At 48.8% G+C, this 24,264-nt stretch overlaps 1 protein-coding gene across 1 annotated transcript in view; it reads left to right on the forward strand.

Moving 5' to 3' along the window:
* Positions 1–1,693: 1,693 nt before the first annotated feature.
* LOC102684833 (drebrin) overlaps positions 1,694–24,264 on the forward strand; it is a 60,126-nt gene continuing 37,555 nt past the window's right edge. The window contains exons 1-2 of the mRNA XM_069187477.1: positions 1,694–2,112; positions 2,246–2,399. Of these exons, the coding sequence (XP_069043578.1) occupies positions 2,314–2,399 (86 nt within the window). The 5' untranslated portion in view covers positions 1,694–2,112; positions 2,246–2,313. The remainder of the gene's footprint in view (positions 2,113–2,245; positions 2,400–24,264) is intronic.

A 24,264-nucleotide genomic window follows, 5' to 3' on the forward strand; every position in this document is an offset into this window, starting at 1 on the left:
GGGCCTGTCCTGGTTCACTCAGATAAAATCCCATACAGCCTTGCAGCGCGTGACAGGCTGTGGCGCTCTTGAAAGAAAACAGAAATCGCCAGAACAGCGTTCATCCCTGCTCCTCTGCTGGAAACAGGGGAAATACTCCCGCGCGGAGAACGGCAGAGCTGCCGAGAGATCCCAGCGGTGGAAAAACAATGTTAATGACAGGAAGCTGGAGCTTTGGCAGAGAAATGGCAGCTGCCAGCACTTCCCTTAGTGCTCTCTGCGCTGCACGTGGAGACTCGCTGTCTGAAAACCTCAGGCCCTCATTAACTCCTCAGCCCAGGGGCCGCGGGGGAGTCTCTGGAGACCTCCGAGATCTTTGCCTTTTACGGACAGATCCGAGCCAGCGCCGGCTTCCTCTCCCGGGAGTTCATCCGTCTTGATCTCGCGGAAATCAGGCCGCAGGATTCCGGAGTTCCCTGCGCAGGAATGCGCTTCCTCTGGCTGTCGGAGGGAGCCCCACGCACTGCCAGCCAGGCCAGGCTCCCTGCCCTCTGTGCCAGCAGCCTGTGGGAGGGCAGGGCTGCAGAGCCTTCTGGGAAAAGAGAAGGCAGCGTGGGATAGCAGGCAGAGGAGAGGCATTTTTGAGTTGGTGAAAGAAAAAAAAACACACACAAGAAAAAACGTTTTCATGCCGAGAAAAAAAAAAAGCTGTCCAAAAACATGTCTGCGCTCAACGCATTGCCTGATGGAAAAGCAGCGATTCACTGACACTCCCTCTGCTGGGGTCTCTCCCAAGTGGGCCGAAACAGCCCAATAATAGGGGCGAATTTTCTGGGAAAACATTCTGAGGAGGAATATAGGCTACTGCCTATTTATAAAACAGTTCCCACAGAACCGGGCCTGCTTTTGTGGCTGTGTAAACAGGCCCCAGTGTGCTTCCCTCTCTGTAAATGGCCCTCCAACTACTGCCAAGCGTACTGCCCCTCTGAAAGTGGGGCGACAGCGAAGACTGACAGCACTGTCGCCCGGCTGAAAGGGCTGTGAGGTGAGGGGTGCCCTCGTCCTGAATGGCCGCACGCTGGCCTCAGCGGCACTGGGGCGCCTGTGTCACCGAACACTGGCGCAGTCTTCCTCAGCCCTCTCTGTTCATAAAAGCCCTGCTTTATTCAAACGGGAGGCCTTGACGGAGGGGGGAATCGCGTCGAAGACAGGCTATAGAAACGCTGTTCTTCACCCACCACGCCACGCGAATTCCGATTTTCCGTTGCTAGGTTAAACACTCACATCTCCAGGGCCGGCGAGAAAGCTCCACAGCCAGGTTGAGGACGAACCGAAGAGGTTGTGAGAGCAGTTGTCATTGTCATGTCATTCACGGGTCTTAATGCATTACTGTACGTCTCCCACTGGAATCACAGCCATAAAGAGAAAAACACCGAAATAAACTGGATACACCGTTCAGGCGTAGGTCTGTTAAAGCGGGTGTTTCTGACGTGCTTATTCACTGATGTCACAGATTCATTTTTTTTTTCTAAATGTGCATGTCGTGCTGCCAATAGTGTTTTTGTCAAGAATGACCTCACCCTGCTAACGGCCGCTTGCGATCAGAATAATATTTTAAGACGCTAAAACCCTCTATTACGGTAAAGCAAATGATACTCCAGAGAGCGAGAAGGGAGGGAGAGTAAATGTTTCCCACTATTGTGATGTGAGGGGGCAGTTCGTTCAGCCCTTGTAACAAAAGGAAAGAGAGTCGGGCTCGGTTTGCTTTTCCACAGTTTAAGCAGCGGCAAATATCGCAGCTCCTTGGCCGGCGACAGCGCGGTATTTACTGGGATTGGGTCTGGAAACGTCTCGGTTCGTCTGCGGTTCCTTCCACGCACTGGCTGATCAAGAGGGTCTGAGCCCCTCGGTTTTTCCGGTTCGGAGCCGTGATCTGCGATGTGAAAAGTGCTAGGGTGAAGTCCAGCTGAATTTGTTTAACTGCCTTTTCTGCTTCGTGCAGGAGGTGGGGCTTTTTGGCTGCAAGTTCTCTTCTCTTGCAGGACTTTTTCCCCTGCAGTTTGCAACAGACTTCTCTCTCCTGATCGCCTGCCGCTCGCTCGCAGTGCGGATCCGCACAGTCCTGACTGCCAGGTAGAACGAAGAACACAATCGGGTTTTCGTTTCAGAAAGGAGACCTTTAACGCCGACTGGTGCGTTGTGTGTGTGAGTGCCTGTCTGTGCTTTTGGCGTTTTTTTTTTGTGTGTGGTTCTTTGCGATTTTCAGCGGATACTACAGGACGGCAACAGGGGTGGAATAAGACTGGAATTCGTGAAAACGATCAGCCGTCAGCCATGAAGTCGATTAACCTCGACACCTACAGCCTGTCACTGCTCACGGCTAAAGAAGACATCTTGAACCCCCGGTCGTCAACCAACTGGTAAGTCAGCTTAGACTGGTATGCGGGGCGGGCTGGCCAGGGCTGAAACGCTTTATCCCCCCCCAGTATATCATTTTGTGAACTTCGCTGTCATGGTGTCTTGTTCCTTCATTCGTGAAGCAACGAAAAAGCTTCGTTTGTCCGCGATGTGTGCAAAACAAAGTGTGCTCTTGGGGGATCTATGGGATCTTGGGACCGTGTCTCCGGGATGGGATCAGCCCCAGCAGAGTGAATTGCGCGTTCAGCGCAGCAGGGCTGCTGTTGTAACAGCCTGACGCGTGTCCGTGTCAGTAAGCCCGTGATGAAATACGGAAAGGTCAGCGACCCCCTTACCGCTTCCCCGAGAGCAGGTCGGGTTTCAGACAACATGGTGCACAAGGAACGGACGGAAGGGGCTGTTGTTAACAGCAGGGGAGTCGGACATGTCGGGTATTTTGTGTTTGTGCCCTGCTACTCAGACCTGTGGCCTATTCGTGACATTTTCCCCACCACCCTCCCACTACACACAGCCCTGATGGCACCCACGGTTGCACACCTGTAAACACGCACACGCTATTGCAGAAACATACATTTCACACATGCACCTAACGCAATTTAGCAATAATAATAATAATAATAATAATAATAATAATAATAATACAGAAAGAAGTAGTAATTCCGTATTAAAGTTTGTAACAAAATGCTCATCATCTAATAAAACGACAACTATGTAATGCTGATATTTTGTTACGTGTAGTTTTAATCGGCCGCTGTGTCGTCTCCCTGTGAAAGTGGTTTAGAGACACTGCAGGATATATATATCGGTAATCCTCACTCCTGCTCCAGCGCCGGGTGTTGCATTTACATTCTGCCCCGAGCTCTCGATTACAGGACGTAACAGAATCCGTGGATAACTTAATTGGCCTTAATTAATGGAGCCGTTGATTTCTTCGTGATCGGAGTGAGACGAACTGTTCCAGAAGAGAAGACGATACAGTAACATTTCCCGAGCCTGAGAAAGTCCGGCAGTGAGGGAGGTACAGCCTTGCTCCCCCGAGAGGGTTCGGAAGAGGGGCTGTTAGCGAAAGGGGTGTGTTTGTGCGGTGGGGTGGGGCACCACAGCCCCAGAGCTTGACTGCGCTGTCATTCCTCCTGTGCTGTACACCAGGGGTCCGAGCAAGTAGCTCGCCTGACTGGCAGCTTGTGCCCGGTGTTCTTTCGGCTCAGGCGTGCCCTGTGGGTACGCTGCTGATGAAATGCAGCGTGTTAGAAGGGGGCGGCCTGCATGTTTTAAAGCTGAAAACGGGTAGCAGGTCAGATCAACCCTATTATTTCATCCTAACTCATGCTTAATCTGAAATCCGTTGAGGGTTGAATTGTGGAACTGGTCCAGCAGGTGTGTGGTCACCCAGGGACCTCTGCAGCAATCCGCCCGTTTGAGCTGATTATGATCTTCGCCGGACCGGCCCGGTTCCCCTCAGCAGGAGGCTTTAAGAGCTGTGAAACCCGCAGGAGCAGGGCTGCCCCCTCTGACCCTGCTGCGGGCCGCCTCTGTCCACCTGAGCGCACGCCGACTCTCGGCCCGTTTGCTCCAGAACTGCAGCGGCAGCCGCAGCTGAGCCCAGCTGTCAGAGAGACCCGGGGGGGTCCGATAAGAAACTGGGCCGAAAGGTGCCGCACAAGGCATTCGTGAGTCACTCGGGCACATGGTGTGGTCCCCACACTGCTCTGAAAGAGGAAGAACCAGGGGCACTGTTGCAGAATCTGAGAGGAACACTTAGCTTGCCTACATGGCTTCTTGCGTAGCAGCTGTAAGTGTCTGGTGGCTTTCAGACCTGGTGCTGTGCTCCTCTGAGGTGACAGGTTTTGGGAATATGGCTGTCTGACCCCTGTGGGCAAGTTGGCCGTTCATGTGAGTTTGTTTTAATGCTGTTCCTGTTTGCTGAACGTAATGTTGCCTGGGCTCCTAGTTTTTCTCTGTTAATAATAATAATTATTATTATCATTTATAATGCACTTTTCCAAGCCCAAGGACGCTGTACATAGTGATAAAGAAAATGACAATTAAAGTACAATAATGAGTAAAAGAAAAAAATAAGCAAGAGCATACCGATTCATACAGACAAAACGTAGGTCAGTCAGGCATAGGCCCTAGCAAAGAGATGAGTGTTGAGTTTAGATTCGAGGAGAGTTGGAGGAGGGGCGTTCCATAACACTGGAGCAGCGACAGAAAAAATATGGTCACCAAAAGTCCGGGATTCATTCCCAGGTACAGTGATCAAAGGGCCAGCCTCACCTGAGCGGAGCCTAAACAGAGGGAGTAGAAACATGGAGGAGTCCACAGATGTAAGATGGAGCCCGGGCAGTCATCCAGAGCTGAGGAAAGTCTCGGGACCGAGGGGGTCAGAGTGGAGATCCTAACACAAACCCAGTATGTTTTATTGGCGTTGCATAAACCTGAAGCTTCAGACCTGTGCAATGTGATCATGTGCAATACGTACAGCAGGAAAGGCACAAACCCACCTTAAAAAAGAAAAATAATACATGACAATTGAATTGACAGAATGTAATAACACATCATCTTTCTGTTTTTCTCCTCCATGAAGCATTTCCTCTTATCCAGACATCTGCACGCGGTAGGGTTAGAGTTTTCAACTCGCTAAAAAAATCTCAGAGGGAGTTAGATAAGATAAGATCACTTTTTTGGCCATATACAATTTCTTGTATTAGGAATTTGTCTTTTCACAGACCCCAGCTTGCTCTCCATGAGACACACAGACAGGGAGAGAAGCTGGGGGTCAGAGCGCAGGGTCAGCCATTTATACAGCACCCCTGGAGCAGCTGGGGTTAAGGGCCTTGCTCAGGGGCCCAACAGAGTAGGATTTCTCTGCCAGCAATGGGATTTGAACTGGCAATCTTCTAGCCACAGACACAGATCCTGAGCCACAGAGACTCTGCACCACCCAGTTCTACTGATACATATCAGCTTGTCTTCAGCAGGACAGATGACATCTAGAGTTTTAGATGAAGAATTAAATCATTTTGTTTACAGTAAAAAAGGTGATCAAAGGGTTTGTATATGTAGTTAAAAGTGAAGAATTGAATATAAGGGATGTATTGATATAGTCGTATTATGCTCTAGTTAGGACTCATTTAGAACACTGTGTACAGTTTTGGTTACTACATTGTGGGAAAGGTATTGGACTGATATTGAATCAGTCCACAGAAGAGCAGTCAGATACATTTCAGGTATTACGAGGATATCCTGTACTGACAGACTGAAGGAACTGAACCTTTTTAGTTTAAGACAGACTCAGTAGAAGAGGAACCTTGCAAGTAAGCAACATGCTCAATCACATTGACAAAGACCCTGTGGTTCTCAACTGGCAGCCCACTGAAGCTCAGCAGGGTTGAGCCTGGTCAGTGCCTGGATGGGAGACCTCCTGGGACGCTATGGTTAGTGGGCCCAGCGGGGGGCGCCCATCCTGTGGTCTGTATGGTTCCTAATGTCCCAGTATAGTGGTGGGGACACTATACTGTAGTGGGTGCTGTCTTTTGGATGAGATGTTAAACTAAGGTCCTGACTCTCAATGGTCCTTAAAGATCTCTGGGTATTTCTCGATAAGAGTAGGAGGCACTTCTTTACCCAAAGGATTCTGGGAGTCTGGAACAGCCTGGCCATGTTGTCAAATACCCTGACATCTTTCAACAGATCACTGGATCAATGAACTTCTAACTACCCACCAGGCTAGGTGGGCTTCATCTCTTTCTTAAGCCAAAATGGCAGTATATTAGCAGTATATGGTACTGAACTGTTGTTTTTTCTAACAATGTTCATTTAGACCGTTCATTGCTATTTCTAATGAACTCCTAAAAAACAGGGAAAAACATCTGTCGGAGGTGAACTTTATATGGCTCGTTCTCCGCTGTGTGACTGCTGTGGTACAGTAACTATGGTAAAGACAGTGTTTACTGACTTAGAGATTCGTTCTGAAGAGCAGAATCATGTTCCTCAGCTGCTGGGCAGAAGAACGCAATGCCAGACATGTGCATGAGCCAGAATCTGATATTTGTATAGAATTCTTCTTCCTTTGTAGCTTTGAGCGTGTTAGGACATGGAGTTTCTGTTTCAGTGGCATTATTATATTATTCAAATAGTGTGCTCTTTGCAAATTTTCAGCAGGCAGTTCATCTAATTCCGGCAGACATCCTGTCACTGGCAGTTTAAGCAATCTTGGCTGCTGCTATTCTGATTTTTCCACACAGTTAATCCCCGTGGAAACACTGACAATTGCAGGCTTTACAGTTCAGGCTGCGCTCTGAAGCCCTGTGCGCACTGGGCAGTGTGTGTGTTTGCCAGGAGGGATACAGGCTCGTTCCTGTCGTCGCATCAGCACATGCCTGGATTAGGTGTGTGAGCTTGTTTGGAGTCTGCAGCAGTATCTGTCAGTGTCAGTGTGGGAGTCTGTCTGGAGAGGCCTGGACTGAGCAGCATCAGAGAATCTAGATGGCCTAGAATACCTCTCATCTAGCTAGGAGTGCTCACCCTGAAAGGTGTCTTCATTTGAATGCACAAGCTCAAGTCTCTGACAGAACAGTCAGTGCAAAAGGGGTTCTTATATGAGAACAAAAAACCAATCCAAAGGAGGGCTTTTGAAAGCCTTAAAACAAAACGAGTGTGATTCTAAATTCTCTCTCTCTCTCTCTAACATTCATGGGATCAGCTTAACATGAAAGAGGGAAACTACAGGCTACTCTTGTTTCTCTCCTCCTCTGGAGCTGTCCTGAAACAGCCACATTGAGAAGAGTGGATTGTGTTTCCTGTCTCCTGATTGGCCGAGAGTGTGCCTCTTTGCTGACATCACAATAGCCCCTGTCCCAGCTGGGAGAGTTTGCAATGAGCTCATCACTGGAAGCTGTGTGTGGAGGCTGAGAGAGGGGGGAGTTGTTTTGAAAAGTGATCCCTCTCCACACTCAGCCCTGGCCTTCAGACCCATTCTCCCTCTTCCTTATCTCATGACCTTGTCTGTATAGGGGGCTGATGACTGGGAAAATATGCCAGCAATGATCACCCTTGGTGTGTTTGTCTCTGATAATAAGGCATGCCTGAGGAAGTTCCTTTGTTCTGGGTTCGGCTTTTACTACTGCTTTAAGCAACCCTCATTGCAGTGCAGTGCTGCAGTCGAGCAACTATGACACCAAGCAGCAGTATAGACCACCCCTTTCTCTCCCACTCCGTCTCTCTGCTGAAACACTTAAGAAATTAATTCCCCGTAATGAATTATCCCTCAGGAAAAATCAGGATCAGGTTGGCCAAGCAATCTATGGCCTCCCATGCTTCCAGAATAGGCTTTAGGTTGCTGCAACCCTTACCAGGAAAAGCACCTTCCCGATAATGGAGGAGTGGATAAAGATGCCTCAATCCATGCATTCGGACTGTGCCCAGGAGTGCTCAGCTGAGCTTTTCTCCTCCTCATTGATAACGCTGCGCTGTGACATCATGTGTAGCAGCATTTCTGACGAGAAATCTGGAAAGTCACAAGAACCTAAGAACTTAAGAAGGGACACAAGAGGGGAGTCTGCTCAGCTCATCAAGTCGGTGTGATTTCTAGTGGCCGACTGATCCAGAGAATTGATCTTATTCAGCTGTTTCCCAACAGAAGCTGGGGTGTCATGCCTCCAACAGCATGTCTGGGGAAAAAAATATTTTTCCCCGATTGCTCCTTTAAGTTCATCTGATCATTTAGTTTATATGTTTGTCAGATTTTGTCAGGTCTGTGATTATATCAGATCACGTGTCATACATTTCGTTTATATTTTTGCTAACACGAATGCAAACTCTTCGCTTCTCCACCACTTCAACAGCCCGATGCGTCCCTAGTCGTGAATTTTGTCTAAATCCTCTTCAATTTCTTTGTTGCCTTTGGATAAGCCTTCCAGATCAGGATCATCTTGACATGTGTAGTTGATGCGTTTGACTAGTTTCGACCAGAATCTAGATCACTGATATAATAATTCCTGTGGCTTTGAGACCCTGTAAGATTTACCCATATTTCTATTTAAGTCCCTGGATATTTATAGCACGGGGTTCTTATCTTAAGGGATTTTAGAACTTCTGCCTCTTCTGTGCTGATAAAATGAAATGCTTAATTTTGTCTCTCCTCAGTCCAAGGCTCGTTGATTTCTTCTTCCATGAACACCGAATGAAATATTCATTTAATACATTGTCCTTTTCACTTTCCACATTTTAAGGTCACCCCTTTGCTCCTCTGAGAAGCTTTTTTGTTCTTTTGCTGTTGTAACATTGAACAAACCTTGTGCTATTTGTTTTGGCCTCCGGAGCAGGGCTTGCTTCTCTTCCTCAACCTGTCGAACACTGTGCTTCACTCCAGGGTTATATCCCGTGAGTTACCCGCCAGTGGAGCTCAAGGGTGATCATGAGTTTTGTGATCTGCAAGAGATAATGTCTCTATTGCAAATTTGCATCCAGCTAAGTGTTTTAACTCTCAGTAGTTAAATTCATCATGTTTTTATATGCACTGTAAATGTTTTCAGCAAAACATGAAGGAACAGCTCTGCCGATTGCCTAAGACTGATGGGAGGTGTGGCATATTGCTTTCTGTCTGGAGATCAGAGGAGTTTTACCCTGAACTATGAAAGTGAGCTCTTCTCCAAGCCTTCCACTTAATGCTGATACAATCTGTTTGCCTTATAAGATAGCCCGCCAACGTGTTTATGTATGGTATCATATGAGTTTGTAAAAATGTGTTTAAATTTGAGAACAGGAGGTACTTCTTTACACAAAGGGATGTGGTGGTATGGGACAGGCTGCCCAGACATGTTGTTCAAGCTGATTTGCTGCCTTTGTTTTAAGAAACAGCTGGATGGGGTCAATGGGCTACTGATGCCCAATTAGCCTAGATGGCCTGATTAGCCTCATTTGTAGCTGTGTTTATTATCATTTCTTTCAGTTTTTCCATTCCCAGTTTTTTTTTAAATTTCAAATTGTTTTCCTCTGCCAACAAGAAAGTCCTATCGATTCTGTACGTGCTTTGCTTCGTGTCAGGTGAGAGGTGCGTCTTCAGATCTGAGATTCTTCAGATGGGTGTGAGCAAACATCTGTGTGTTTTGTGAGCTCGCGGAGTGACGTTGAGGGTAAATATATATGAATATATTCAGCCAGCAGAAAAAACAGTTCCCAGTCACAGAACCCCTCATTTCCATCAGTTGAAGTCAACAACAATAGCAGAATAAAAGAAAATATTCATTTCAGGCTGAAACAGATGGGCTCATTTTGAAAGCAGTCCCGTTCTACAGAGGTGTGCACTCTTTTCCACAGAATGTTAGCAGAGTACAGCGGTTCCATCAAATTCAGGAAATGTGTTAGCAGTGAGGATAGGCCTCATGCTTTAGCAGTGCATCTCCAGTGAGCAGGGTCAAATAAATTAATAATGACCCCAGTTAAAGCCCCAACTTGTATGGTGTTCTGCATGCTTGCAGTCCTGTAGCTGAATTAGTGCCCAACACCTTCCTTGCTGGGTTTTATCGGATCCAGCTTGCTCCTGCGGTCCCAGTGTACTAGGGCCCACCTGCCCTGAGTCTGTTACAGAAGGAGACGTCACCCCTGGTGCCTGGGCAGCTGTCGACGAACGCCTGTGCTGTGCTCGTCCCGCCAGCGCCATGCCTCAGTTCGCAGACACAGAGACGTCTATCAGGAGGAGAAGGAGGAACATGGACTATCCGTCAGGGCTCGTTGGTGCTGAACAATTTGCAGGGAGCCGTGACCACCCCCACCTTGGAGCCTGGATAGTGCAGAATTCTCCAGCAGCAGGGACCCCTGCCCTGCTGGGGTAGTGGAATCGTCTGGGGTGTGGCTCTGCACCTGGAGCTTCTTGGGATAGATTCCAGCAGGACACATCTGTGAGCACAATCTGAGGGAGCAGTGTGGTCTGGCAATGCCTGAGGGCTTTTCCCCTTTGACTGAATTCCCCTCTCCTGTCTTTGCTGTGGGCTTCAGAATAGACAGCGCGTTTTGCACCTGTTCTTGTAGATGAAGTTGACCCCAAACACACAGCTGGCACACGAACTGTGCTGCTTCCCTTGCCTCTGTGCTGTGTGCTTCGTGCATTGCGGACATAAACTATAAGATACCAGCGAATGAAAAAAGAAACTGGTGAACTGGATTAGACCGAGGCGCGGGCGGCCGATCCCTTTTTCCAAGCCTCTGATTGTAATCCTGCTGTCGGATAGATGCTGGAGATGTTGGAAAGCTGTGGCAGAGTGAGCCCGCAATGTGGGGGTATTGTACAGTTCACAGTCTACGATGGTTATCTCCCGCACAGCTGCAGGGGAGCTCTGCGCCAGTACTGTTGCATTGACCTCATGCAGGTAGGAGGGGTTCCGATGCTCACCTCCGTTGCCTCACAGATCAATGGCCACACAACCTTTGCGGTATTTTTATTCTGGGTTCAAATAAAAGCTATTATTGAATCTGCTTACACGCCGGGTTTGGGTCAGCGTCAGTGTCTTCTACAGTACGCTAAGATAAGATCACTTTATTGGCCGCATACAATTTCTTGCATTAGGTATGTGTCTTTTTGCATACCCCAACTGGCTCTCCATGAGACACACAGACAGGGAGAGAAGCTGGGGGTCAGAGCGCAGGGTCAGCCATTTATATGGCACCCTTGGAGCAGTGGGGGTTAAGGGCCTTGCTCAGGGGGTCAATGGAGTAGGATTCCACTGCCGGCCGCAGGATTTGAACCGGCAACCTTCCAGCCACAGGGCAGATCCTGAGCCACAGAGCTCCACCCCCACAGTGCCCCAGTACCATTGATGCATTCTGAACAAATGCTAACTCACGCTTGAGAGTGCAACAGGAGTGTCCCAGGAGTGATCTGAAACCCCCAGTCTTGCGAGCCCAGAGGTCGATCCACTCCTCCCTGCAGCAGATTGGGTTCAGTCAGGCCGACACAGCTGGGAAGCAGTCAGGGAGGGAGAGAATGAAGGTAGAATGAAGCAGCTGGGGTGGTCCTGTTTCATTAGAGTAGGCCCCTACTGTCTGAATTAGCAGTGGTGGAAATCACTTACAGTATGTGCTTATGGCCTTTCTGAGAGAACATTGTTGGTGATTGGAGTTGGATTTAAAGACATTGTTTTCCCATTCCTCAGAGTGGGAAGTGGTATGGGAGTTATTTTAAGGGGGGCAGATGGGTTTCAGCAACATTAGTACTCACCATCTTGATTGCCTCCCTCAGAAGCAATGGGCATTGTGTTGGCGTACGTGGCTGTCCTCGGACCCGTGAGGAAAGGAAACATGAAGGAAGCATCAAAGGGTGTTTCTGATGAGTCTTTCAGGTTAATTGACGCCACAGTAAATCATCAGGCCTGCCATATAAAAGAATAAATGTCCGTTAGTGATGGGGCCATTCCTGCTAAGGTCATTAAGCCAGTCTCCATGGGAATGGATCATCGCATTCACAGGAGCAGACATACTGTACAGAGAGAAGCAGGAAGGAAGCAAAATACCATGTGAACATCATCAAGGCTGTACTGTGGGCGAGCTCTTCTGTCCAATCAGTTTTAGAACAAGGTAATCTGAGCATTACAGAGTAGCGGACTCAACATTATTGCAAGAAAGCTTGCCACCTTACTTCTTAATTAAGTCCTGATTTCCTATATTGTCGAAAACCTCAGGGTTCACTCCAATAGTAGTGATGTATTATCAGAACAGGGAAATTGGTTCCCATTCACATGTGGGCGAATGGGAGATTTGTTTAGATTTTTTTACAGAGGGAGATTTAGTTGTGGGTAAGATCCATCTGAATGCAGGTTTTCTGTCTTTTGGATGTGAAGGTGTGTTGTAGTGCATTTAGATTACAGGGGCAGAATTGGGGCTCAGGAGGCTTGTACAGTATATATACAGTATCGTCCCATTTTTGTTACATTATGAAACCAGTCGGGCATGGCAACCAAATGGCGTGGGGTCAGTTTTACAGCGAGAAAGGAGGAAATAATATTCACGTCTGCGTGCCCCTGTAGCTCCTTCAGATGTTTAGGAGTTGAAGTTAGAATTACTGTACATGACTAGGGCAGCAGTGTGATCCCGACAAGGCTGAGCAGCGAGCAAGCTGTAGTTGATTACATTTTGATGCAAACAAGTTAAAAGTGTTGCGCAGAGGCACCCCCAAAAACATCAAATTGAAGGTTGATGTGTGTGGAAACAAGCAGAAGCAAATTCTGCTAATAGGATGTTTGGACACATGGCAAGAAGTGTTGACCCATTCACCAACAGTGCACGCAGCTCTGGTCTCTATATTATATAATTAAGCACGTATAATAGCTGTTGAGAAGAGTAGCTAGACTCACAGTTGTTAATTAGGGAGCTTAATCCCTTCAGTTGTTACAAACAATAGCCTAGACTACAGCATCTCTCACTGAAGCTGTGCAGCTTGAAATAGAATAAAAAATGTCCAGTCCAGTCAATGCTGCAGGTCAAAAGGACACACATACTGTAACAGCTGATACAAGTAGAAAACATTCGCGGGCGTGGAGGATTAAAAAAAGGTATGGTGCAGGGGGCCGAGCCGTGCTGTGGAGGCAGACGTGCTGGGGTGTTTCAGAATGCGCTTGACACTGTGACAGATTTGCGTAGCGTACGGGAGAGGGGCAGGTTTCGGATGGGCCTGTTGTCCTCACAGGTTGTCTTCTGTTCGTACTCTCTAGCCCCCAGTCAGCCGGCAGGATCCTGGGAGCAGTGGGGGCTGTTCAGACCCGCTGTGCCTGTCTTCACGTCGGGGGCGTCAGCCCAGGTGCACGGCTTCCAACTCCTGACCTCAGTCCCTGAACGGGAGCCAGAGGAGAGTGAATCAGCACGCTTTGTCACTGCCAGAACTCTGGGTGTGAACACCGATAATATTGTCAAGATATAACACAAGTACTGTGGGATCCAGGAACAGCCAGGTGCACTGCTTAACACAGTGTGCTCTGGGCCATCACCCAGGCTGATCTGCATATATTCTGTACCCAGGCAAACACGCAGTTTAACAGATTTTCGTTGCCCAGGCTGATCCCGATTTGCACAGATCTTTGTCACCCAGGCTTATTTGCAGTTATACAGATACTGCACATGCTGTACATACTTTGTTCACGAGTAGCTGAATGAAGCCTGGGATTATACTGCAGGAGAGTGCACAGCAGCCAGTATTGAGCTGCCTCTGTCTCGTTCGGGGGCAAAGCAACTTTCTGATTTGTTGCAAACGTGGCACACACAAACAGATTAGGTGAGCAGAAAAAATCATTTGCAGACATTTTAAAGAAAAGCAACAGGTAAACCTTTCTTGTGCACGGCAAGGTACTGTACTTCAGGTACTGTAAAACTGCTTCACATTTTTTTGAGTTGTTGGGATGACAAAACAACATAAGAGAGGAGACGATATGGAGAATGGAGAACTGTGCAGAAGTGCATTTAAAACCAAAATGGGGATGTATTACAGCAATGCCTTAATCCCTCTGATTCTCTTGCACAATGCACTCTGGCTTTAAATGCTTAATATCAGCTCCATTGTTTCACTTACACATGTGCTTTCTGTTATTAGCCTAAGAGTGGAACACAGAGGGACAGATTGCTGTTTCCTCCCTCTTGGTGCTACTGGACCTACACTGTGATTGCGTGTCTTTACAGACAGAAAGGTGTTGGAATGAGCACCTGCAGGGCTCGGCTCAGTTCAGCAGTGTGCCCTACCCTAGAGCTCTGTAAAGAGAACTGCAGAGTTAAGAGTGCACTCACTCTGAGAGGAGCCCCTGATGTTGTAATGGCTTGTCTAATGGAGGCTGCTCCATGCCTCAAAGGGCCATACTCAATACCTCTCGCTGGTGAAGATATCCGCTCCCGGCAGTAACATGAGGAGACAGTGACAAGTTTCAGTAGCAGAGATCCTGGGGCGAGCAGCAGCGCAGGCTCATGTACAGTTGTTTTTTTTTAATTTGGTTTTAATTCCAAATTTGGAAATCCACATTTCTGGATTGAGAATTGGGTATGAATTAGAAAATAGCGTGGATAAAAGGGTGAATACCCAGATTGGGGTGATGTAATTAGCGGTGTACCACAGGAATCTGTGCTAGGACCAAATTTATATCAGTGATATACAGTACTGTAGATTTAGGTAGTAAAATAGTTACATTTGCAGATGATACCAAAATTGGGATGAATCAGCAAATAAAGTAAAAACATGCATTTAAAACTGAGAACAGGAGGTGTTTCTTTACCTGAGAGGTGTGGGTGTGTGGAACAAGCTACCCTCCTAGGTAGTTGAAGTCAGTTTACTGTTTTCTTTTCAGAAAGAACTTTTCAGAAAGATCCCTGAGTCAATCTGTTAATTACCAGATGGGCTAAGTGGCCTCTCCTCGTTTGTAATTGTTCTTATGTTTACTCTGTGAGTGGGGATCCACTTTCCGCACAGTGGGGTTTTATTTTCGCTGGTTTGCCAGGGGCGTGTGCCACGTCGTCAGCGAGTGCTCAGGCCCCAGGTGGCGTTGACTGCGCCACCGGTCACGGGCTCACCTCCCCTGCCTGGTGAGGCAGAGCTCAGGAACAGGGCTGAATGATTAGTCGGAAATCCCTCGGCTGTCCCAGGGCAGTGGTGCTGGTGTGAGGACGCTGTTCCCCTCTTCTCTTGGGGCACTAGGGCAACCAGGCTGCGAAGGGTACCTACACCTCCCCATTGGGGTGAACACAGGCTACTGCCAGAGCTATTTGACTCTGACACACTTCACAGCAGATCTCAACTGAGAGCAGCCTTCTGGCTTTTTTTTAGCCCCCGAGAGGATCAAGACCCAGTGAATTTTCAGCCTTCTGCAACATTGTGAAGAAAGAGGCACTTGTGTGTGTCTAAGAGGTTTAGGCAGAGAGCTGCAGGTCCTGCAGGGTTAAATCTGTTTTTAGAGAGAAAAAAAAACTCAACTAGGAGTTGTTACTAAATCTGACCCAGAGAATTTACATTCTCCTCCGTTCCCATGAGCTCTTAGAGAGCCCCGAGCGCTCAGCTGCAGCCTGCTGTGAGTCTGCCAGGCTTCTGGCTGATGCAGCAGGAGCTGATGTACTGTACCTGGAGCCCTGAGCTGCTCTGAATTCTTTCTGTCAATAGGAGTTCTGAATAGTGTTTCTCTAGCCACTGCTTTGATGCACAAGGGTCACAATGCATTACAGAAGTGCAATGATGTAATGGTAAGAATGCAGTGAGTTTGCCCTGGACACAGCTGTGCTGGGGCCTGTGTGACTGCACTGGGCTGAATCAGATGAGTCTGGAGTCTGGTGCACTTAAACCCATCCCCCAGGTCATGTGTCTTTGCGTGTCCGGCCTGTGCCTTAAAGCAGCGGTACCCAGCGCTGCTACTCCGGTACCCAGGAGTCTTCAAGACTGAGTTTCCCCCTGAGCTTTTCGTTACTTCTTTGAATGGATGAAGATGCATTGCAGTGTTTCCTCAGCCATTCAAGTGCCTAATGACTCCTACAAGACATGGGGGACTGACTGCGGCAGATGAAGTCATCAAGCTGTATAACATTAATGAGAAGCTAAAAAGTGCTCCATTTCTGTATAAATGGCCATTGCCTTTTACCCAGCCCCGTCTCAGATGGGGCAGCCAGCCCCCTAAGGCTGGGGGAGGTGTTCTGAGCTGTGGGGAGCCAGATTGTCCCGATGGGAATGGGAAACAGCTGGAGAATTGAAGCCCCTGTTAATTTATATACTCCTGTTAGGTTTATGGAGCACCTCCTTATCAGTGCTGTAAAAATTCCTGGACAGTCCTGCCGTAAATCACCTGGGTAATGTATCTGCATAAGCCGACAGAGGCTCTTAAACACCTGATGAGAAGTGAAATGAAAGAAGCTCTCCCAGCTGCTGTCTCTGCTCTCTGAACCCTGAGCTTCGCTGCTTGGAGAACACAGGCTCCAGTCCCAGCAGTCTTTACTATGTCATTGGTTTGTGTGTTTAACAGGTGACTTTTATGATGATCTGATCTGTTGTTTACGATGGTTCCTGGAGCCCATCACTGGTATCAATCAGCACAACGCTGGGAAAGTTTAGCCGCACAGTCACTGTTGCAGCTGGGCAGGTCCATCCATGGCTACTAGTCAACTAATCTCTAGGCCTCTAGGCATATGAGCTTTATAAGTGCCTTCAAGTTATCACTGAGCTGGGAGACCACAAACAATTAATTCCCATAGATAATTAGCAGGTCAGAATATGCTGTGGCTTCTGAGAACTGGAAACTGTGAAATTAGCTTTTTAAAACAGGAGCAGGATTATAGGAACACTAGACAGCAGCCCTGTTTGGCCAGGATCTCATCTTAAGATTTGTTTCATTGACCAGCTTTGACCAGTTGATCATGCACAAATACAATCAACTGGGCGACAGTATGCCTGCTAATGTTAGAACAGCAGAATTCCAGCTAAGATAGCTGCAAACCAGAAAATAAATAATTGCAAAACATATGCAAGACAAAGCTTTTTTATTGAGAAGAGTCTTGTGTTTGTGCTGATGATGTGTTGTGATCATCAAGCATGTAGTTCAGGTTAGCAGACATGAAACAGTGAGTTAGAACATTCATTTGCTGCAGGTGAGATGCTGTTTAAAACTCTGTCCAGGGTTTGGGGCTGAAGCTCCTTTTCAGCTATGAGACAGACCGAATTCTTCCACCTCCTTCAACCTATCTCTCTCATTTCATATTCACAAAAGAGGTCCCATGATGCACTGGTCTTTGGCAGGTGGACTGTGATTGGCTGGAGTATTGGACAGGCCTTTATCATTGGTCGAAAGAGTAGAACTTGTGATATCCTTCTTTCTTTCCAAAGTGATATCCTTTCGCCACCTGACAAAGGGTCTGATGGGAATGTGAGATAATGACGGTATCAGGTCAAACAGGTTGAAGGAAGTCTCTGAGGTCCAGCTTTGTCCAAGGGCCTGTGAAGCCTAGCAGTGACTGTCCCCAGTGAGCCACAGTGGGGAGTGGATCCTTCTGCAATGAGCTGGAAGTTAGGGAGCAATCTCCATGAAAAACAATACCTGCAACACGTCTTTGTCTATGTAGCTTTGCAAGTCATCCCATGAGTTTGTAGTGTGCCTCCCTGGGTCAGCCTGATAGTCTTTGAAGGCGTTACTGTTTCATGGAGGATGCTCATCAGGAAAGGGACGGGATAAATGATCTGATCTGTTGTTAAATTATTAAGGCACAGTCCACAGTGATAGCGACACACACCACTGGCTGTGCCTCTCCTCATTTTCTTATGGAGTGAGAAACTAGGATACCTGAAGCTTCCCTCAGTTAAACCAACTATTTCTTCCATTTTTTCGATACGGTAAATAGTATTACCATCTCTTTTCAGATTGTGGTCTCGTTGAAAACAACAGTCATTCACTGCTCCAGAGTGTATGTTTTTCACATGCTGTTCTTGCATTTACAGTGAGCGATCACGCCTTGATCCACTGGTTCAACCAGTGATGTAGTGAGTGGTGGTAAGAACTCAGCTTTAATGCTGAGAAATAATGATTCATAATCAACAGCACTATGTACAAGAAGAAGAATGTGTAATATTAGATTTTGCTCTTCACAACTACTTTTTCATTTCTGAAACAGAGGAATCCGTGGCCACTTGCATCGGTAGCTCTTGATGCATTGAAAAACAACGTGCGTGAGGCGCTCCCTCACTCTGAAACCCCCCTCTCTCTGATGGCCTGCTGCTTCTCTCTCACTGTCACTCCCAGTCTCACTCGCAGTGTTGCTGTGCTGGATCATTCCTCCCACCACAGCTGTTTATTTATTTGTTTGTCATTTTTCTCAGAACTGGGATGTTGCTTCACGCAGAGCCGAAGTTTCCATTCCTCCCCCATCCCTCTGCATTCCTTCCTCTCCTTCCCTCCTCTTCCAGCCTCCCATCTCCCTCCCTCTCTCTCCTCTTCTGGCCTGTCCGCCCTGCTCTCCTGCTCCCTCCCGCTCTCCTCCTGCGTTCCCACCTCCTCCTGCTCTGCCTGCCCTCGTGGGCCCTGGACAGGAAGTCTGGGACGGCTCCGTTCCTCTCCGGCTCTGCGAACAGTTGCTGCTGTGAGGTCATGGCCACCCTGGGGAGTCTCCCCCCCCCCCTCGCGAGAGAAGCAGCCAGAATCGGAGTCAGACAGAGTCTGAGCAGAGAGTCAGAAGGGAAAATGAAGGAAGTGTTCGGAGGGCGGTGAGCTGAGCGTCTGAGTCTTACAGGCCTGGTGTGCAGTGTGTGCCATAGCAGGGTGTTCAGAAGCTCAGTGTTGGGCAGCCGGGGGTGCACTGTGTTCAGTATTTCAGTGTTAAGAGGGCTGCGTTGCGCTGTGCTCGGCAGTGCAGTGTTAGGAGGAGTGCTGGGCTAAGCCCACTGCGTTCAGTTGCTCAGCATAAATGAGTTCTGGAGTCGCAGCTTTCAGGAGCTCAGTTTTAAAAGAGTACTGGGGTGCACTGTGCTCAGTAGCTCAATGTTAAAGGGTATTGGGGTGAAGAGTGTTCAGTGTAAGGAGTGCGCTGTTGCTGTGTGGAGGGCGGCTCTCACTGCTGTGAGTCAGGCCTCTTTTTCACAGGCTGAGCTGAGTATCCGCTGCACAGTGCCAGGCAGCTCTGTGAAGGCACAGGGCAGGGCAGGGCAGGGCACGCACGTGCACGAGGGCTGTGACGTCAGAGTCAGCACGTCCGAGCTGAGGGGAGCTCCTCGCTCTTCCCACAGCACCCCCAGTATAAACGTCCGCCCTTTGGATGAGCCCCTGCAGGCCCACGGACGATACACAAGGCCAAGCTAGCAGACACGGACCATTTGGTTTCTTATTTGGCAGTTGCTGCATGTTTACCAGCTCCCCTGACTTCCGGTCAGTGCCAGCTGTGCCACTCTGAGAGCTCCACTGGCCCCAGAGGGGCGCATCGATCCCTGACGTCACTGCAGGCCTGCCAGCGCCTGACAGAGCCCACTCTCACCCGGAGCACAGAGGTCCCAGGCTGCCCAACACTGCTGGCTGTTGCCTCGCCACTTATGAGCTTTGTGTTTTGCCCTCTGTGCTGTGGAGCTCTCTGGCTCCCAGGATTCAGTGGACCTGAGAGAGGCCACAGGGGGCGAAGAGAGGTGGAAAACGGGGGTGTTGCCGTGAGAGAGAAGGGAAAGAGAAAAAGGAGAGTTTCTGGAGAGTTTCTCCTCCTTCTCCCCTCTCCCTCCCCATCCCCCCTCGCCATCGTTTTTCTCCTTCCGGTTGTGTAGGTGGCTGAAGTTTGTCCGTCACCGAGGCTGCGGACAGGTTACTGTTGTATTTTGTTTTCAAAAGGCCTGTTTCCTGTAAACAACAGAGCTGCCGTTTTTACCATGTTTGGTGAGCGCTGAGTGTGAGAGGAAGTCAGGGCTTGGGGGTGTAAAGCCTCGCTTCTGAGCTCCTGCAGACGCCTATAAATAGCAGGCTGGGCCCCAGGTCAGCGCCGAGCCAGCCGGGGATTATTTATGACAGTCTGGAGGCCGAACGGGAAGAGGCCTGGAGAAGTGTGCAAGGGAGAGAGCGCTGTTTCGGTTTGTTCCGCTCGGATTTCACCGTCTCGTTGCACCGTGCCGATTGCAGTGGCCTTGCCCCGCGCGGGGTTCAGCACAGCCGTCCTAATTCAAGTCTCGCGGCCAGCCGCGCTGTTTCCGGTGGTTTGACTGTGTTTGAGTACGAGAGCAGGGCCCAGAGAGACCAGGCGGCACGGTTTCACAGGCACTGCAGGGTCAGGGTGCAGCCAGCGTGCTTCATTCATAAACGTAGCCGTGGCCACAGCTCTTTCAGCACCGCAGCCTTACCTAAAGTGCAAAACATTTGGCAGATTTGTAAGCCCGTCTTGTCATTTATTCCTGTTCTTTAATTTCTTGTTTTTCCGTCTTGGCATGGATGACCTTGCTTCTTCTGGCCTTGCCTGTAAAGACGGCTGGGAGAGCTGAGGGTGGCACCGCGGACTTGCACAAGGCGCGTCTTGTCCCCTGTCTGCTACCAGACCCTGCCCCCGCTCTTCTGCATGGGATGCCAATTATGTCATGTAATGACGTCATCACGTTTGATGATGTAATGACATCATCGCAATTTATTCTTGAGTTACCCAAATTTCATTTTTATAACTAAAGCTTATTGAGCGGAATACCTTCTTTAAGTAAGAGTCCAACAGCAGTGTCCAATCTGGGATTTGAACCTATAGCCTTTCATCTGTTAATCCAGAGGCCTCACCAGTACCAGGATCAATGGCTGCATGTGGGTTATTTGTCCAAGAGCACATCATGGAGCTCCTTGAAGGCTGGGATACCCGAGCAAGTGATTAACTGGGCAAGGACACAGTTGGAGTGCTGGGATGATCTGAGCAAAGGACCTCAAGAACCGGCTCTCAGCGATTAGAGTTATGATCAGCGATTTTTCTTCTGGAATCTTTCCTTAGGCGATTGGTTCAGGATTCATGGTAACAGTTAATATTTAACCGGCAATGAAAACACCAACCCCACGATCGGAACGCGTACTGTCCAACCTTTCAGTCAGTAGCTCTCATAGACACGGTGAGCTAAGTATTCCAGTTCCTGCATTATTTCAGTTAGCCCCAAGTACGATGGAATGTCCCGTTATCCCACAGCTTTTCTGCATGGATACGGACCATCTGTACGAGCGTCTGCATCAGGCCCTGCGTGATCCCATCATGCCGTGCGGCACTGGCTCGGGGCAGGGGGCGTGTTCGGCTCTGGCTGTGAGGGTCCGCGTCGCTCTTTTGTTTCTTCCTGTTGCGTTCAGCGCGCCGTTGATTTGAGGTTAGCTGGCCTGCTGCTGCTGTCACTTTGGCAGGCAGGTTTCATACCGCTCGTGAATTGTGTCCACAAGAAACCGCGGCTGTCATTAGGCAAAGCCTCCGGGCCTCTCTTAGCTTCTTTTGCTGGAGCTGAAAACTTCAGACAAAACCCCCCTCCCCCCCCGCCTCTCACACGCTCACTTTTCGAACCACTGATTCGATGTGTTTCTCTCCCCTCTGCGGCCTTTCGCTCCAGCGCCTCTCCAGTTTTCTCTCTTCCTGCTCTCGCTGTCTCTGTGTCCTCCTCCTTGCCTATAGCTCTCTCTCTCTCACCAGTTGATCTGTTGTTCTCGTTCTGTATCCCTCTCCCCCTCTGCGCCCCCTCAGTCTTGTACTGGCAGGCTGGTACCCCAGTCTGAGATCATAGCTGGATACCGGGCTCTGTTCAGGAGCAGCTCTGTTTCCCTCATCAGGCGCCGGGGTGCGATGCCACATGTATTAAAACGAACCCGAGCTGCAGAGCCGGGGCGGTTGTGAAGTGCCCAGGTCCAGTTAGTGTGGCACGATGTCCGCTCCATCTCAGAGTGGACACAGCAGTGTACGGTGCTTCCAGATGCCTTGATTGAGTCAACCTTCAGAATAAACACGCTAACACAAACCAGAGGACACCAGCGGAAACTTTGTGGAAGTGCATTTATAACAGGAGGCATGTCTTTACCCAAAGGGTTGTGGGAGTATGGAACAAGCTATCCATCCATGCTGTTGAATATCCTGGTTTAATTCAAGAAATAGGCAGATGAGATCCTTGAATCAGTTACCTACCAGACAGACTAGGTGGAATGAATGGCCTTGTCTCGTTAGTGAACTGTTCTTATATTCTAAAGCAAAGACTGCAATATATTAGCAATATGTAGGAATGGGATTTTGCAAGAATTACAATTGTGTAGAAAATTCAGTGAGGAGCAATTTTAAAACTGAGAACAGGAGGCGCTTTTTTACACAAAGGGTTGTGGGAGTATGGAACAGGCTGTCCAGGCTTATGCAATCAGCACAGAGCCAGTGTTCAACCTCTCAGCAGCTTTCCCAGGTATCCCTGCTCACGCAGATCCACAGTCCCCCCTCGGCTCAGAGCCTGTCTTGCCAGCAGTACGCTGCTCGCGAGATCACAGCCTTCCCACCCGGCCTTGGAATTCCGCCCTGAGAACACTTCCCAGCACAGGGCTGCTCCCAGGGATTTGGGAAAAGCGCTGAGGCACACAAGCCAGCTCTGCGTGTCCATAGTCACACCTCATGAGTGGTGAGGCAGGCAGCTGCTGATCAAGAGTGTGTGTGTGCGCGCCTGTGCAGTTATACTCTAATCTAAAGAACCGGCTTCTGGCTTGTTAGAAACTAGTGACATTTTGATGGGGGCTTCTGATCACCTGCCTCAGGAAGGAAGTGACTTTCAGGCAGCTTACCTCAAACAATTGTACATATATACATAGAACAGGAATGTGTGGCTCCACACCAGATTTTTATTGATTGCTTGTGTGCTTAGGATCAGAAAAATCTGAATCTACAAATATTAGTCATGAACAGGCAAGTACGCAGCAGTTCTTACTTACTAGTCAGAACGGGCTGAGTCTGTAAATTAATTGCAGTAAGTTGGCAGTGAAGGCTGAATTCTCCAGGCACTCTCTGGGATGATTCTCACCTTGTGCTGAATGTTGAGAAGGTTTTCGTTCAAGAAGGTTGAAGAAAAACAAAGATCATTGAGATCATTGCTATGATGCACTATGGTGTGTTTGTGTTACAGCAGGGATAAAGCCAGTCAACTAAGACGGAATCAGGGCAAGTAAGACATTCTGGAAAATGCTACCCAGTCTGCCCATTTCTCACCTTTAACCTCTCACCTTTGACCCCCACAGTGCCTCACAGGGCCCCTGATGAATTCCTGCTTCTTGTAGTCTGGGTGCTGTGAGAAAAACTTTATTGCTTTTGTCTGATTTGGATTATTATAACCTTTAGGATTAGGCCAGCCAAACAATATGGGCACAGACCTAAACAGAAGAAGTGGCATTAATCCAGAAACCCAACAGCATAGAGGCCCAGATCTGAATTCACTGCTGAAAGAGTGAGAAAGAGGGGGAGGGAAAAGAATGATTTTCCAGGTTTTTTGACAAAAAAAAACGTTCACTAAGTGCACACTTGTGTTTCGTTAAAACCAGCTTTCAGCTCTGTTATGGGCCCGCTGAGAGAGACGCGATCTTTCATTGACTTTCTCCCCCAAACTGAAGTCGCTGCAGGCTGAGGTCACGTGACGGAGACGAGGGGCTCTTTTAACACCGTAGGAGATAATTGAGGTTATTACTGCAGCCTATCATTAACGTTTAGTCACTCGCTTATTTAAAGAATTAGATTGTCAGCCTGCTGTGGTTTCAGCTCCAGGGTACAATGCTGATATTGTTACATAATTACACGCATTGTTTTCCCCCTTAGAAAAACACAGTCCCGCTATGCTGCAGTAATGCACTGAGAGCGGGACTTGCGGCTATGAGCTGTTTCGCCTGAAGCGCGGGGCTCGGAGCTGCTCCGAGCTGCCCGGGTTGTGCCATGGGAAGCCGCGTGTGGGAAAATCTTGTGTACCTGGAGACTTGGCACAGCCGTGCAGTGGGATCAGCCTCTGGCTCGTTCCCAGGGAAAACAGGGACGTCGCCCTGCTGCTGGGCTGAACGGATCAAAGCGATCGCACTCAGCCTGTCGCGGGAAAGTCTCTCTTCCGACGATGGCCGTGGGCGAGTGCCTGGTCGCCACGTTCTGTAATCTGCAGCGTCATTTTGCTGGACCTTAAACCCTTGACTCTGCAGAAAACGCTGCCGGAGAGCAGGGGGGATCTTTGATCCTTATCTTCCCCGGGTCGTGCAAGGCGATCGCTGTGCAGTTCAATTATTAATGGAGAGTCCACAGTCCCTGGGGACACGTTCTCTGCTCGCTGCACGGAGTTAATTATTACTGCTGCGGTTCGTCCTCTGGCTCTCTCTGTCCCAGCAGACCGTTAAGCAGGCAGCCGTCTTTAAAAGTGCAGGAAAGAGCCAGTCAATGGTGAAAGATTAA

Source organism: Lepisosteus oculatus, chromosome 3 (genome assembly GCF_040954835.1).
Source record: "Lepisosteus oculatus isolate fLepOcu1 chromosome 3, fLepOcu1.hap2, whole genome shotgun sequence".
Taxonomy (NCBI): Eukaryota; Metazoa; Chordata; class Actinopteri; order Semionotiformes; family Lepisosteidae; genus Lepisosteus; species Lepisosteus oculatus.